This window comes from Pelmatolapia mariae, linkage group LG2 (assembly GCF_036321145.2).
Source record: "Pelmatolapia mariae isolate MD_Pm_ZW linkage group LG2, Pm_UMD_F_2, whole genome shotgun sequence".
NCBI classification, from domain to species: domain Eukaryota; kingdom Metazoa; phylum Chordata; class Actinopteri; order Cichliformes; family Cichlidae; genus Pelmatolapia; species Pelmatolapia mariae.
The window spans coordinates 10,908,711-10,925,113 of record NC_086228.1 but is presented as its reverse complement, the minus strand read 5'-3'; the positions used below and the strand labels follow the sequence as shown (position 1 = coordinate 10,925,113).

General features: G+C 40.9%; 1 protein-coding gene across 2 annotated transcripts in view; it reads right to left on the bottom strand.

Moving 5' to 3' along the window:
• Window positions 1-1,188: 1,188 nt before the first annotated feature.
• The window catches only part of LOC134640850 (protocadherin-1-like), a 216,601-nt gene continuing 201,386 nt past the window's right edge, over window positions 1,189-16,403 (bottom strand). The window contains exon 5 of one of the 2 annotated variants that reach the window (XM_063492881.1): window positions 1,189-12,821. In XM_063492881.1, coding sequence (XP_063348951.1) covers window positions 12,394-12,821 — 428 coding nt within the window. In that variant the 3' untranslated portion in view covers window positions 1,189-12,393. The remainder of the gene's footprint in view (window positions 12,822-16,403) is intronic. The other variant, XM_063492899.1, reaches the window with a different exon arrangement.

Sequence of the window (16,403 nt, the reverse complement as noted above, 5' to 3'; positions counted from 1 at the left end):
AATAAATAAATAATTTATAGATTTACACTCTAATAACTATTTTAGAATAAATAAAATGTCCTCCACTGAAACAAGGGTATGATGTCATCATCATCACTGGAGACTGGTGGATAAACGTGCAACTACAAAAAAGTTATCACATAGAATTTTGCTATTTAATTTTTTTCATTTTTTTTTAATGGCAATGCATGAGTTTGCCACAAAATATTATTATAGTCTTGTGGTTTGTTCAGGGGGAGCTTTGCTAAGCTAAGCTGTGCAGCCATGTTCTCTTTAGAGAGAAGAGGCTTTTCTCCTGGAAACAAACCACACTTGTTCAGTGCTTCTCCAGTTTCCAGTTTTTTATTTAACATCCTAACCTACAGAGTCTGAGATCGGAATGTGCGATGCTCAAAGGCAGGCTCCACCTCAATGTGAATTTGCTGGTAGGTCCACTCATTGGAACATTGGCAAGCACCTTGAATGTTTTTCACTTATGAATCTCTCTCACTGTAAAATGAGGAACTGCAAACTGTTTGGAAATGACCTCATAACCTACAATTTTACTCTAACACAGCTTCAGCCTGGTACGCTGTGTTGGTGACTTTCAACGTGTGATAGTGTAAATGGATCGCAGACATCCTGTTACAAGGCATTACTGTATATTTGAATTGCTTCATGAAGGTAATGTAGGTCATTGTATTTGAGTTCGTTCAGATTATTTTCTTAAAAGTGTGCTGAAGGCTGTAATGTCTTCCCACTTTTATAAAATCAGAGATTTTGACGTTGGGAAAATACACTATTGTTCAGGACAGCACCACCCACCCTTGCATCGTTGAATGGTTGAAGGCACTGCAAGTCGCAGTTTTTGATATTTATTTGATTGGTTCTTTTGTGTGATTTTGCACTCTGGCACATTCAGTGGCAGGGAGATTTACAGGAGGCTTTTGTTTTTGATTGGCATGCTCAGATTTGTCCCAAGAGCTTTGCTGACCTGCGCTGCACAGAAATATGCCAAAGACATTTATTCACTGCAGAAACATGCATAGCAACATTTCTTAATCAGAAACAACAGATCCAGTATTCTAGATTTTATGCTGGCCAATAAGAGCAAGCCACATTGTTTTCTAGTAAAAACACGTGATTTCATTCCAGACTAACACCTGCAAGACAAACTGAGCGACAGCCGGGATCTTTCTTTGACTGATGTATTTTATTGTAAAGCTATAAGGAAGGAGTAATTACAAGATATCATTTCTTTGATTTGCTCAGCAAAAATAAAAGACCACATTTTTTTTTTCAAATTCAAACATGCGAATGTTGATCAAAAGAGAACAGATGAGGCTCAAACAAACACATTACCCAACTTCCTCCAAGAAAATTAAAAGACTGAAAACAACAAAAATTCATGTACAGTTTGTCTTAAGACTCGGCTGAGACGAACATGAGAGAACAGAAAGCGGTAAAGCAGACGGGTGACTGGAGGAGGCGCACTGCCAACCTCCGCTCTGAGCCTGACGCATCACTCCTACATTTAATAGAGCCTACGGTACTTGAGACGATATAATCCTACAGGTTCAAGGTCAGACTTCCTTCATGTTGTTTGAATATATATATATTTTTTATTGACATTTTTTTTAAAAACCTACACTTGCATGTACATAAAACTGTACAAAAAACAAGGCATCACTAGCATTTTTCCTATATAAATATAACCAACCAACAATTAGGCTACAAACGTGGACTTCCTGTAAAGACGAAAAGTGATTCGGCGGTTCTGTCCTGCTGTTTTCTTCTCTTCTAAAACAATATGAATCTTTACTCCATCCTTCACACAAGGAAGCCCAATGCCACCGTTTAGAATTTTTTTTTCTGGGATTTTTACCTCCAAGGTTACAACAAAATAATTTCAGGACCCTAAACAATTATCACAACCACATCTCGAATAAATAACTTTGCCTTTCTCAAAAAAAAGAGAAACAAAAAAAACAACCTTATACAATAGTCATCTCGACTAACATCACTTTGTGTGATGATGATAACCTTGTTGTAGTTATTTTTTCACTGGCTGATTTGCGGTCCCGATTTCTTCTCTTTTTCTTCTTTTTGTAACCATCAGATATCTCTGGGAGATAAATAAAGACTTCAAAAGAAGTGATTATAAACTGATTAATTTCTTTCTTCAAAGAATTTTAATGGAGCCCTTAAAGTCCTTTTAATTTCAGCACACAAAATAACACACATAAAAAGCACAGATTAGCACTTTAGGAGCTCCAAGAAATTCTGTTTACTATTAGACCGAAACGACAAGTTTCTCTCCAGATTTCGCATCCTTTGCTCATCATTACCAGAAAAATCGACGTAGTTACGTGAGATAAGTAGGAACATGATTCTGTAATTTTGTATTCTTCCCCTTTTGTTGTTGCGTCACCCAAAGAGATTGCGTAATGGTAAAGGTGTCTGCAGGCACCGTCGACAAAGATCCATTTCACCCAAACCAAGACGTGGCTCTCGTCTTATTGTCGAGATCAACTGTTTTATGTTTTGGGAAATCAACATTGAATTTTATTGATTGTGTAATCGCAAAATAACTCTGAACTTTCACATTCTCCATTCAGCTTGCCGGGTCTGGTTTTCAGTCACGATGGAGTAAAGAAATAGAAAACACAGAGTCCAGTCTGCCTGCTCAGAAAACAGATATCATCATCATCATTTACACGCCGCGTCTGGTAAGAAAACAGCAACAACCATTTATATTCATACAGTATGTCTATAGCAGTGTTGATTCCATAACATTGATAAAACAACTGTGACAACAACAAAAATGTATAATATTTATAAAGTTGGTTTGTTTCATGCTCAGCTGAAGCTTCGACTGCGGAGACTCCAGCCTCAGTATAATACACAACCAAAAAACAGCAAGCCACTCCAAAGTCTATCACGTGATTTCATGTGGAACTCGTCTGCAGCTCTCATGTGATCGCCCGCCTTTATTCTGTAGACTTCTGCACTCCAGAAGTGCAAGTAAAAGAATCCACCGGTTACCGTCACGCAAATCAAATTAGCGTGGTGACAATGGCGTTCAAATGGTGGCCAAATGGTCTTTTCATCAAAAATAATAGCTAAACCTCAAACATGAGTTTAGAGTCTGATGCAGTAATGTTCAATGTAGGACCAAGGCTTTTGGTGCTCAAAGTGGGTAAAAGTCATGACGGTTCAAGTACACTTAGTTCAGCCTCTTTAAAGTTGTTTACAAAAGTCAACATTGAGCCTAAAACTGACCCTTAAATAGATCAGGCAAAGCAGAGATGTGGCAGTTATGAAGAATTTCAATAATAAACAGAGGTCTCTTGTTTCCCTTTGAGTTAAATGTGATGGAAGCTGCCGTTTATTTCTGTGACTTAAACACAATTATCAATGCAAACGCCCCAGATATAAAAACACCGATTACACGAGAGCCACAAAGTGGTTCCGGTCTAAATATAAGTGGACAGAAGAAAGAGAGAGGAAAGATGAATTCACTGAGTCGTTATGTTACCGACAGACTCACGACACCGCTGACAGAGTCAGCCCGAGGAGGGAAAAATGCTGAATTAAATCAATCCCGTTGTGTATTAGAACAAAGCGAACCTTTTGCAAAACTGAGTGACTCGCAAACCAAAAACATTCACCTTTTGTTCAAACTGTAGAATCCACCGTTCAGCTGAACTCACAGATATAGACGTGATCCATAAAGGGACCACCAGAGTTTCACAGCTGGATCAGGGCTGTTCATGAAAATGTTTTAAAAGTAGGAACTACAGACTGCGTCTCAAACTGTACTCTCCTAAAGCTGATCTAATGAACACGGCTGTCAGCCTTAACCCAATTTCCCTCTGGATGAATAAAGTATGATCAATCAATCAATCAATCAATCAATCAATCAATCAACACTGGACTGTTGTACAAAGCAACAGCATCCAGTTAAGAGCTGGTTGTTGCTTGTCCATTGATCTTTGTGTTGAAATTTGAGTGACTTTTCATGATTTAGAGTTCAACATAATCCTTCTTTATCTTAGCCTTGGAAGATTAGATTGCTTCTTTTTTCTTTAAAGTGAATTTAAGCTTCAGGTGAGAGCGCCAAAAAAAACCATGAGTAAGGCTCGAGAGTTTGTAACACGTGTATGTCAAAGGTATGTCACAATGACTCGTGTCATTATTAAACAATGACTATAAATAAGTTCAGCTGAGAGTCTGACGACTTGAGACACAGTCTGCGTTTTAGGAAACCAAACTTTTCTCCTCTGTTAAGTACAGCTGTGGATTTCATACATAAATAATGCCTGTCAGTAGTAAACCAATGTGTATTTTAAAAATAAACTGTTCCTGGGAGATGTTTATGTGTTGGAGTCATAAATCAGTCTATAAAGTGTTTCAGAAGCAAACTATGGTAGGGCACTTTAGCTGTTAATAATACATCAAGGGTAAACCAATGTTTTTTTGTTTTGGTGCCAAAACATTTTGAAATGGCAAAAAGCATATTTTTAATTTAAGGTCTGCGTTTTAATTCTAAAACAGTTTCCACGAATGATTTTGAGAGGTAAACTCGCTGCGTTTTATTAGTAAAAGCTGCACAGAAGTATGAAGGCGGAAAAAGGAAAGAAAACTGTAGATACATATGCATTAAGTTGCACTCAGCTATGAATGTCAAATACAGTTTCTGATCAATATCTTTTCCCTTAGAGATGCTTATATTTGATAACGCATCAGATTTTTTATAAGGTAAAGCTCCTCATGTCTGTGTTTGCTGACTGAAAGGACGAACTGCAGCTGACTCAAGCGCCATAAAAAGATTATCCATTAAATTGCTGTTTTATTTCTTTCTCTCAGGCCCAGCTGAATATTTTTATCATCTATATTTATTCTGGAATATCTAATATTCTATACTTTGGCAGTATCAGAAATAAACACAGATATACTCTTTTTCTGTAACTGGAAAGCTCCCTCTATTTAAAGGCAGTAGGATGTGAGTGCACTGCATGCAGAGACACCTGTGTGTGTGACAGCAGTTCTGCTAGGGGCTGATGGGTGGTGGTGGATTTTGGGGTTCACGTGTTCCACCAGGGAGCAGGAAGTGCTTGTTTGAGAGACCAAACACTTATGGTCATGCAAATGTTTCAGATTGCCCCCCCTCCAAAAAAAATACAAAAAAATCTGTGTCTACTTTTAATATTAGCCTCAGATTATCATCCCTTTTTAATAAAGCTGGATTAGGTGACCCTGAACCCTCCCTTAGTTATGCTGCTATAGGCCCAGTCTGCTGGAGGACTGTCTTGTTTGTGAAGACACTGAAGAGGAGTACAGAGACCTTTAACAACCAAACCAATCACAGCAGATGGCTGCCTTTCCCTGAGCCCGGCTCTGTTGGCTCAGGGGTCTTTATGGTAAAAAGAATTTCTCCTTCCTCACCGGAACCCTGTTTTACTTAAAAGAGTAATGCATTACACATTAGTTGTCATGTTTCTTAAAAGTAATGCAGTATGCTCACCAGAGAAAGTAATTTGTTACACTACTCATTTATTAATTTCTTGTTACTATGCAGGATTATCTGAAACACATTGTCTCATAATCACCAGTTAATATAAACCTCACGCTACAGTCCCACACACCGACATAAATCCTTATTCCTGATGAGGATATATGATCCTTCAGTATTTACATATGAACACAGCACAAAGCAAAGATGGAAACCAGATGAAAAGAGACTTCAAAGCCATCGCCACAATGATTCTAGTTTAGAAACATGAACAGGTAGAAACTGAGGTGTAACCCTGACTGCTCATCACTGCAGAGACTGCTGACGTTCAGTCTCTGGCTGCTGGGCTGGAGTCTGCATACACCCACATTACATTTCTGCATTACTGAAAGATGTGATGTGATTACAGTAATGTGTTACACCCAACACTGACTGTTGCCAAGTTCTTGCTGGTTCTCCTTTTGATGTGGGGTTTTTACCTAACATAGCAAAAAAGTCTGAAATGACTGTTGTTCCGTATATGATATGGCTGGTTCTATCTGAACTAATCAACATTTTTTTCAGATTTTTTGAACTTCATAGTTTGACTCTGTGCTTTACTTGAAAAAAGAACAGAAGAAGAAAAGTTTTCTCAAAATGGTTTTCCCACTCTGCTGTAACCTGAGCCTGACCGCAACCACAGCTCACACCTTTGGGATAAGCTGGACCACATGACAGGCTTTGTTACCAAACAACTGCAAATTTCTGTTACTGGGTTCCAAAATCTGCTGGTACCCGTGATGATGTAATCGACTGTATATGGATGGATGTAGCCACCATGACCTCTCCCATTGGCTGTGGGCTCCACATTTTGAAGCATCGTAGTAAGCTGATTACTTAGCACTCCACCTCAACACACAGACCCACTCATCTGCTAAGATACAAATGAAATACTGAAATTCATACATCACAGTGGAAGCAAAGACTTCTTGTATGGGCTGTATCGCAATGTAAGCTATTTCATTTGTCCAGTAAGCCCATTAGAAATGCTCAAAGTACACCGACAGCACAACTACACTTGAGAAGTCCAGTTTAGTGACTCAGATTAACAAAGGTGAGGACAAGCCGGTACTGAATGGCTAATTTGGTCAATCAAATGGCCACACACCCATATGAATTTAAAAGGATAATAATCTTAAAATAATGATGATAATAATAGTAATAATAATTCACCCTAGAATTGGAGGACGTTGTCCACAAGGCTGCAGTAAACATGGGAGTTCTGACAGTTCACACTTTGCTTCATTTTTCAGCTCCAGAGGTTGTTATTGTAACCACATGTTTAACAATAAGACGCGAACATTTACGTGTCCACGTACTTTTGGACCTCTAATATAGGAACGCTCAAGCCCTGACACATTTCTTCATGCCTGTAATAAGCATCGTAAGCCTGATGTGACTGTGCAAACATGCCAGCAGTACCTGTGTTTGCTTTAATGCACAAGCAAAACTACGGGAGGCCTAAAGAGCAAACAGCGACAGCAGAGTTCACCAAAGGTCATCAGGTATTACCAGGGTTCATTTTTCTTTGTCTGGGGTTAATTGCTGCGAAAGAGCTGAGGTTATACCGATGCTATATGACCTCTCCCCCTCTCCCCTATCTTTGCCTTGCACAGCATAAGACGTCGGGCACTTGGGAGTTTATCGCCCATCCAGGCTGTGGGTAAGCATCACAGAAAAGAATATAATTACTCACTCACGCTGAATTTGAAGCGTGGGAAGGGGAAAAGGAAGGAGGAAAGTCAACATGGGCCTCTAAGGTTGGCCTGTAAATAATCAATCCGAGCTCTGAGCTTTAAATCACCCGAGGAAGAACGAGGAAGGCGAGGAGCTGCGCTGGGGCCTATGAACTCTAAATCTGTGTCACAGTGAGGACTGAATGGTGGTTGAATGATGGCTGACTTATATGCAGAACACAATGACCGTGTGTGCAGGTTCTTAAGAGGGAGATGCATCAATCAAAAATCAAATATCGTCGAGGCAACGGAGAAACCTCGCTTTGAACCATACACAGCCCACACGGAGAGCTTCAATGCACCAAATGCTAAATGCTAAAATAAGAAGCAATTATGCATCAAAAACACCCGCAAAAAGGCAGCGCCATGAATCACTGTGAAACTCTTGGTGAAGGCGACTGTTTGCCTAATAGAACAATAACACGACCTCTGCGTGACCCTTCCGATAGCCCCAATTTGCCGTGTTTTCTTCGCTGGCATCTCAGCTTGTTGGCATCGCTTTGATGTTCCCTCTTTGACTGTGAAAAAAGGATGTTCATGTCACATGCTGTAAAACATTAATGACTAGTCATTTAGGCTCATCAAGACTTTTGTGCTCGTGTGAGTGAGACAGTCACAAATCTGTTGCCTTTTTCTGGAAGGGAGCAGTTCTGGAAATGACAACATGAGGCAGATTCACTTTCTCGCAGAATTTAATATCTGTCATGTATAAGTCCTATATATGTGTAGGATTAACTGAAGAGGTTTTTTTAATTAAAATGAACATTTTGTTTTTTAATTGATGGACTGACAAATCTGCAGATAAAGCTACTGTCAGCTGTTCTCTTTTTCCCAATGGCTCGTCACAGTGAGTAGCTCCGCATGTTTCATTTGTTAGATTTTTTAATGCTGAATGCCCTTCCTGACGGAAGCCCAAAGGGACATCTGTCTCCTTCCAGAATCGAGTGGGTCAGGCAAATTTGCTGGTATTCAGATTACAGATCAAAATCAGTTTTTTGGATGCAGAGTCTGCACATGCACTTTTCATTTTAACCAGTCTTTGCAACATTACCAGATTTTGTAGCGCCTTTCAACAATTATTAGAAGACATGAAGAGTTATATTCTCCGTACAGTCTTAATTTGATGAAGCCGTTAAGGCAAAGGGATTTATAATTTTAAATCTCTAATTATGAACACCTAGTAGATGTGCATTACCATTTCTTCTTCAGGCCCAAATATGCTTATGCAAAAAGAAAAAGGTGCATGTTACGCTGTGTTCAGACTAAATGCAAAACAGAGTTTTTGTGTTATGTGATTATCTCTCTGTGCAAAAATGTGAATTGATCCAAATTCGCACCAGGTGACACAAACAGAGGCGGCCATGCTTCTATTAGCCGAGAGTCTCACAGACTGTGGATTCTTCTGATGCAACTGACAATCACACATGGACTGGTTAATGCCTATCTTACTGTCTGCATTTATGGGTAGTAGTTTTATATGGGGACATGAATAAAAGAGAATAAAAATAAAAGAGAGGGCCTTGAGAAAAGTGAACAAAATTGAATGACTTTCTTGTAAATTCTGAAAATATGTTGCTTAATTTCAGCCATCAGTTGTACTTTGCTGGAAGTAGTTCTCCTATGGGTGAATATGTGCATGTTCTGAAATGGCTCTTCAATAAAACGCAACATCTGACCTTGATTCTAGGTTAGAGTTACACAAGCCTTCCTGAAAATATACATCAGAGTAAATGTAAATGTTTTAATCAGTTGCCTGAGAAGCTGTCAGGTAAATCCCAGATTGGGATGGACGCGGGTGAAAATAATCTCACCACAGTTTTTGCTTTATTTTATGACTTTCCAGCTCAGTGTGAGACTAAATGACTTGTTCGGGAGATTTTTTGCAGCACACTCTCTCACTTTGCCTTTCCTTTCATCCATCCACTCCCAGCTGGCGTGCATCACTACAGGTGAAATCTCACATTATCCTCAGCAGCCATTAACATGAGCCTCGGAATGAATGAACTTCCAAACCAGCTCACTTTTACTGGTGCAAATTATTGCCGGTAATATGCCGAGCCTCGGGTTGTAATTAGAGTTTCTGTGCTGTGCTGTGCAGAGGGGGTGTTAGCGGACTCGAGCCTGTACAGGTGTCATTAATCCTGCATTCCTGTGCGACTTCAGCACTGCAGGAAATGGCAGCCACCTCCCCCGCTGCACACAGCTAACAGGTTTAATAAATACTTCTGCTAAACGCTGCACGGCTCGGCCTCACACTGAGAAGGTAAAGAGGTGGGAAATAACGAGCGGCGACAAAGACTGGAGAGCTCTTCCTTCAAGCTCGAAAAACAGCAGGGAAACATTCACCACAGTCACCACAAACACACTGAAGCCCACCACAGCTGTAAAGGATAAAGGAGCCATAACACTCTGTGGACTGTCAGCATCAGGAAGCCTACAGCTGCTTTGTGCTTGTGGGACTGCCTCCAAAAACAAAACAGGCATCGCAAACAACATCTCCGCTCTCTGCGAAGCTTTGAAAGATTCAGTGAAGATTTTGGAAATCATTAATCTTAGATTATATTCATTTACTTTCTAAAAGTGAGCTCCTGACGCTGTAGCCTTCCAAGCTAGCAGTGGTAAGAAGTGCGACATGGATGTGCTGCTGATGACGATCACCTCTGAAGAAGCAAATAAAATCAGTAATGCTTCCTGTGGGCATGCTTTAAAATGGTAAATGGCCTCATACTTATTAAGCGCTTTTCTACTCTCCTTGAGCACTCAAAGCACTTTATACTACAAGCCTCATTCACCCATTACTGCACGCCTAAGTGCTTCCTATCTATTCAAACGTCAGGGTTCAGAATTATACCAGTTCTTTTACATGCAGACTGGAGCAGCTAGGCATTGAACCATCGACCTTCTAATTAGTAGATGACCTGGTCGACCTTCTAAGCCACACCCACCCCACCTTACAACACTTTAAGCTCCGTGAGTCATGAGGCTGGGTGATCCTTTTTTATGAACATCGAATTGAATGTAGTCTAGTCACAACTGTGCCTTGGACAATGGTCAGCAGCGACCTTGGTGTCATGTAGTTGCAAGCAGGCATGGTGATAATAGTAGACACTGACTGCATGAATACAGATACTCATGTAGTACTTATTGTAGGCAGTGACTATGACCCTAAAGTGGTAGCAAACAGAGCAATATTACACTCCCTGTGGATATTCATGGTCTTCAGAGGATGAATCTCAAGGATGATTATGGTTTGATTCACAACTACAAGAAGATTTTTATTAAATAATGCCTGAACATTCATGTTCTTTGGGGATGATGCAAACATCAGAAATGTTGAGATCCAACAGGTTGCAATGCATGGATCATGTTCTGCTCCCTGGAGTGTGAACCCTGGTATTTGAATTCCTTCTAAACCTTTCCTGTGATGTCACAAGACAAACTTTTTATTGAGTCTGAAATAAAAGCTTCCAGGCTGTAGAGCTACAGCTATGACGATTCTTCATTAACACTTTATTGAGTTGTTTATTTGGATCAACTGGATTATAAATTTTAATCTCAAAAGATCTGTGAGATCAGGAGCCACTGGACAAACTAAAAGCTACTCACTTAAGTTCAGAATGATATACAGAAAAGCAGGAAGTCTTCAGACTGGAGAAGCCGAAACTCTAACTAATTTGAAAAGCTTTTTAAATTTTTTTTTAACCTTTTCGGCTTCATTAATGCAAATGCTCGTAATCAATCCGTTATCAGAAACTGCACAATAAACGGATTTTTTGACAGAGTAATCATTTCTTCTTTACGATGAACAATGCTGCCTTAAGCTGAGCACTTTAAACTTTTAGGTCTCTCACATGTGAATGTATCATAACACAGGTGGAAGATAATTCGATGCCAGAAAGAAAAATGATCAGTTTGATGCAAGAAAACCATCATTTGACTATTTTTGGATACCCTTCTGTAACATTCATGTTTAAGTTTATCATATTATGGTATACTACTGACAATAGCATGAATAATATAATCGCTTCTTAGATTCTGAGACTCTGAAAGAAGCACTTAGGTTTCCTTCAGTTCTGTATGTAGTTGTATCGGTGCACCTCTAATGTTTCTGCTTCCTCGTTAACGTAAATTCCACCGTGTTCCAGTGTTGGACAGCAGAGGAAAAATGATTAAAAAGTCTTGTGTTTGTAACTCGGCACCGTTGGTGATGCTCAAGAGTCCAGGTTCCTGCAGTGTGACGGCGAATGCCACGGCATCATTTCTCTCTACATGCAACCATTTTCAGTCCAGTGTTACATGAAGAGCTGCAGAAAGATTAACAGCCACGGATCCGCTCTGCCACAGCAGTTTCCACTGTCACTGTTTGTAATATTTACAGCCTGTACAATGAAAAAAAAGACTTCTCTGCAGCAAAATAAAGAAAAAAAAACCCTAAATATCTCGAGATTGGAAAACAGCTGTCTTTCTACAAACGTCTCACGTTAACGATGAGCTGCTCCTGACAAAAACAAGCCAGTTGATTTGATGCAACTTGGCTTAAAAACATAGTATTTCCCTGTGTCTTCGAAGGTGACAGAGAAAAACTAAAAAGAAAAGTAAATCCAAAAAAAGAAAATGAGGATAGATAGCAATACACAGTATACTTAAGTAGGATTTACAAGAAGTTATTTCCCTTCACCCCCCCGGAAGGTTTGGGTTTTTTTTTTTCCGTTTTCTGGTCCCACACAGCAACAAAGTTAAAGCAACACAAAAAATCCAGCTGAAAAACGTGAGTAGCTAAATAGTTTCCCATTTAAATTATCACAACAATGTGGTGTAGTTTACATTCCTTCCAAAGCAGCTCAAGCCGCATTTTCATTAATTGATTTGAATTTCTTCTATTTTACATGTGATTGGTTTTTGCAGGGGGTGGGGGTGTGTGTGGGCAGAGGTGGAGGGGGCTAAAGCCTTGTAGGTAGATGCATTTATAAAAAAGGTAAAAGGGGGAGTAGGTGCTGTGGCACAGCAAGTTATAGGCACAGGGGGCAGCTGTGAGGGGGCGCAACAGGTGGTGGCGAGCAGCGACAGGGCACGGTGGGGAGCGCTGGGCGATGAGTGTGGGTTTTAAGGTGGAGAGCTGTGCCCTCACAGGTAGATCTCCCTCTTGGAGGTTTGGCCGGTTGGAGTGGTAGCTGAGTGGTACTCCACCGCCTGGCTCAGCGGGATCTCCTCCATCCCACAGTCTTTACTGGATGAATCTCCGCCACTGGGGTAGGCACTGCTGTAGGGTGTCATGAAACGCATGTTGGCCACTTTGGAGCTGCTGCCACCGCCGCCACCACCTGGTCCACGCTCCTCCATCGGCAGGGGCTTGGGGCTGCCGTTGGCCATCAGCTGCTCCTGCCCGTCCATCTCTTGGTAAGGCACGAAGGTGGAGAGCTTGGGGGCATTCTTGGATACCTTGCGGTTGGGAGAAGGCTGGCCGGGCATCCAGCAGGAGTCAGAGTGGCCAAACTCTGTGCACTCCCGGGTGCATTTACCGGTCATTGCCACGTCGGGAAGAGGCCTGAGATCTGCAGAGAGACACAACAAAACAGAGAAGCAAAGCATGAGTACCGTGGAAACAGCAGCGCGAGGAAAGGTGGGAGATGGAGATGACATTACGGTGCAGAGGTTTCACATAAAAAGCCTGAGATAATAAATAATAAACTCTAGTTTGGGCTTGATGCACCAGCCGCAACAATAGCGATCCACATTAGGAGGTTTTAAGGATTTGGGTGGGACAAGTTCAAGTCCTGTCCTGCTTTTGTTTCCACTATTACTCTCTGGTGAGGTTTAGTCACTTTAAACTACTCGATTAGGGTTAGAAAGAGTGTTTTTTGGTGTTTTCTCAAGGTTTGGGTTCAAAGGAGCACATCACACTAAACCACTACAGAGAAATATATTTGGAGTGACAGCCCCATCTCACTATTGTCATAACCCAGTGGGTTACACACTGCTGCCAAAGGACATCTTGTGCTTGTACACAACAGCAGCTTTGACAAAATGCTATTATTTGCCACCTCTGTGAGGATAAGCGCCTGTAATGTGTCTTTTTGTGGAATGGTCTTTAACGGTGTCTGTCTGCTATTCTGAGCTGAATAGGTAGTGTGCAGCCGCTTGTTGTTGTTGTTGTCGTCTCATCTCAGCAAATGAGGCCCCAAACCTGGACCTTTTAAAGCTAATAAATAAAAAGTCAGAGAAGCTTTAGAATTGATTGTCACTCCATATCACCTTAGCTATATGAATATTGGCTAAAATACAAATGAAGCTTTGAAGATGGGAGTTTTGATTACATTTGCAAATCTGCAGAATTTGATTGAACAGGCCGGGGGTATGGACACAAGGATTTGAGATCTGTATTTAAGTTTGGGATGGATATGCCCATTATTTCCTTTCTCAGATTTGAAGAGAGCAAGCTGGACTCTGATGCTTTCTCTTCTTTGCAACCTATTATGATAAAGCTTGGATTCCGGTTACTAGGCTAGCACTTTTTTCCAGGTATATGCATATAAATACCTCCAGCAGTAACAAATGTGTGTCTGCAAGTCTTTCTTTTTTATTGTTATTTATTAGGTTGAACTTTACTTGCTGTTTTGTGCATTAATGCTCATCTGTGGGATTTTGTCTTATGTAGCAGAACAATTTCCCCTGAGAGTTTGCAGCTAAAAGCCAAAGTTGGCTGTAAATTGCATTTGACTGCAGTCAGATAAATGTGTTTGCTGAATAAATATTGGTATTTGTGTATCCAAAGATCTCATAAATGATGCTTTTGTTCTATAAAATCTAACAAAACTGCAAGTGCAGTGTCACAGTTCAGCTGTGTACAGGCTGGCGAGAGCAGGAGATGCTGATTAAAACTGTCATTATCCCTTTATCCACACGCAGTTCTCTCTATTTGAAGAAAATTAATTAAAGCTCTGTGTATTTTTAAAGTCACTAATAGTTCACAAAGTGCCAGGAATTTGTTGCTGACAGAAGGAATGCGCAGATCCAACGATGGGCGCTGAGCGTGAAACAGGATCAGCTGATTTAGTGAAGGAGGGAAAAACACGCTCAGGTTCATTAAAATATTAATTAGGTTTTGCAAACAGCCACTTAAGACTAAAACAACAATTCTGTTACTGCCTTGTTCTTGAAAAAGAAAAATGACATAATGAAAGATGATGGCTGCAGAAAAAAAAACCATCTGTGTTTTAGTGTGTGATTATTACGGTCACGATTTCTCAAATCTGGATTTTCTTTTTTTGTTTTTCTGTAAGTTGTTGAAGCTTCTCATCCTGTACCTCTGAGGTACCTCTGAGGTACGGAGGCAGACAGATGGAGACTGACAGACAGACGCGGGGCTGAGTTCGCATTTTAAAGAAATCACAGCTTAGAGTGGAAAAAGGTCAGAGATGGAAGCAGAAATATCAATGCGTATGCAGAAAGTAACCTTTCTCCTGTGCGTGACATTAGATCATTCTTTGATACTGGAGGCTAGGGGCTCAAAAGGGGGCAGAGGAGGTGGCGGTCCTCCTGGGGAATGGCGCTTATTTCCCAAAATGCCCTCTGCTTCATGCATAATTGAAATTCATTGCCTCCTTTTTGCAAAAAAGCAGCTACAGTCGGCTTTTCTGTCTGTTTGCGGCTTGATGTGTGCGTTCTAATCCCGCGGAGTGCTGAGTAGCGGACGCGCTCTGTCTTTTTTCAACGCTTCCCCTCCCGTATTCTCACGGCCGCCGCTGCCATGGATTTTAGTTTTTAAGCACTTCCCATGCAAAAGCAAGGTGCTTGCAAAAATGTTAAGTCATGTGCGAGTGGCTGCTGAGTTCAGAGCGGCTGTTTAATAAGTGCTTTGCCTCCAAACGTCGTGTCAGCAGGAGGCTTATAGAGCACGGACTGCCTCAGAGCTGTACGGCTGAACAAACTCCAAACTTGACTCACTTCCACAACAACAGACGAAGGACTCAGCACTTGAGTTCAGCTGGACTACTGTGTGCACGGGAACTTTGTTAAACTAAAGCTGCGATCACTGCCATCGACTTTGCCGGTGGGAGAACAGTAGAAACTTTATTATAAAAGTCTTCCAGGAGCAAATATTACATTCGGCTCTGTAGCATTTGAACCAGTGCCCACTGAACAAGGGAATACTGGCAGGCAGCATTTACATGCCAGCATTTTCTCATGGTTATACACAGGAAGTTACTTTAAATTGTAATTTGAGGGATTGATATTTACAGTACTTATGATCTAAATTATTTATAATAGCTAATGTGACACAGATTTACATGATTGCAGATTTAGGCAGATTAAACTGAAGCTTTCAAGTTGTTTAATGCAACACTATCAAAACAGAGGCTGAACCCAAAAAGCTTCACATTCTCTGGACTTTCAGGAAATTTGATCCTACCCATCCTGGTCCCCTGACAAACAGATTACAGGGCAGGTAATTCATGCAGGCCACCACAGACGGTGTCAAATCTGATCTCATAATTAAAGCTAGTCCTCCCACACAGCAATCACCATTTGGTCCAAATGTGGCCTTGCACTTACAGTTTCCTTTAGGCCACATTTGGCTTTGGCTAATCCTGCTGACTCAAAGCACGGCTTGAGTTTTATGTGGCAAACTTGAGGTGTGCTGTTGGGCCACATCTGGCCACCAGAGTAGATCGTGCCAGTGCCACAACTGAGCTGAAAGTGCTTTGAACAGCTGAGATTTGGTGTGTTTTCTATCCAGGCTGTTCTCCTTTCTGATCTCGAGACTCTGCACAAGTTTAAAAAAATGTCTATTCTGAAACAAGGGTTTGTTCACTTAATGTTTAGTATAAGGGTTTTTGTGTTCACGGTTCTACATGTTTAAGAGTGGCATCAAATGATACAGGACAGGTTAATTCAGCCAGGTCTTCAGTGACCTCCCTTATTTTCAACTTTAAGCTTTTTACTTTTAAACCCATTTATTTCAAAATAATCTGTTCTGTCTATAAGTCGATCTTGCACTAACCCTGCCAAATAGAGTTACAGATGTTCCTCCTGGAAGATTCAGCCCCTCTGTCTGTCACTGTTTGTCATCGCGAGTTCTCCGACACTGTCAGAGTGGAGTGTTTTTCTCAGGGGAGCCATCTTTGAACAGGTGA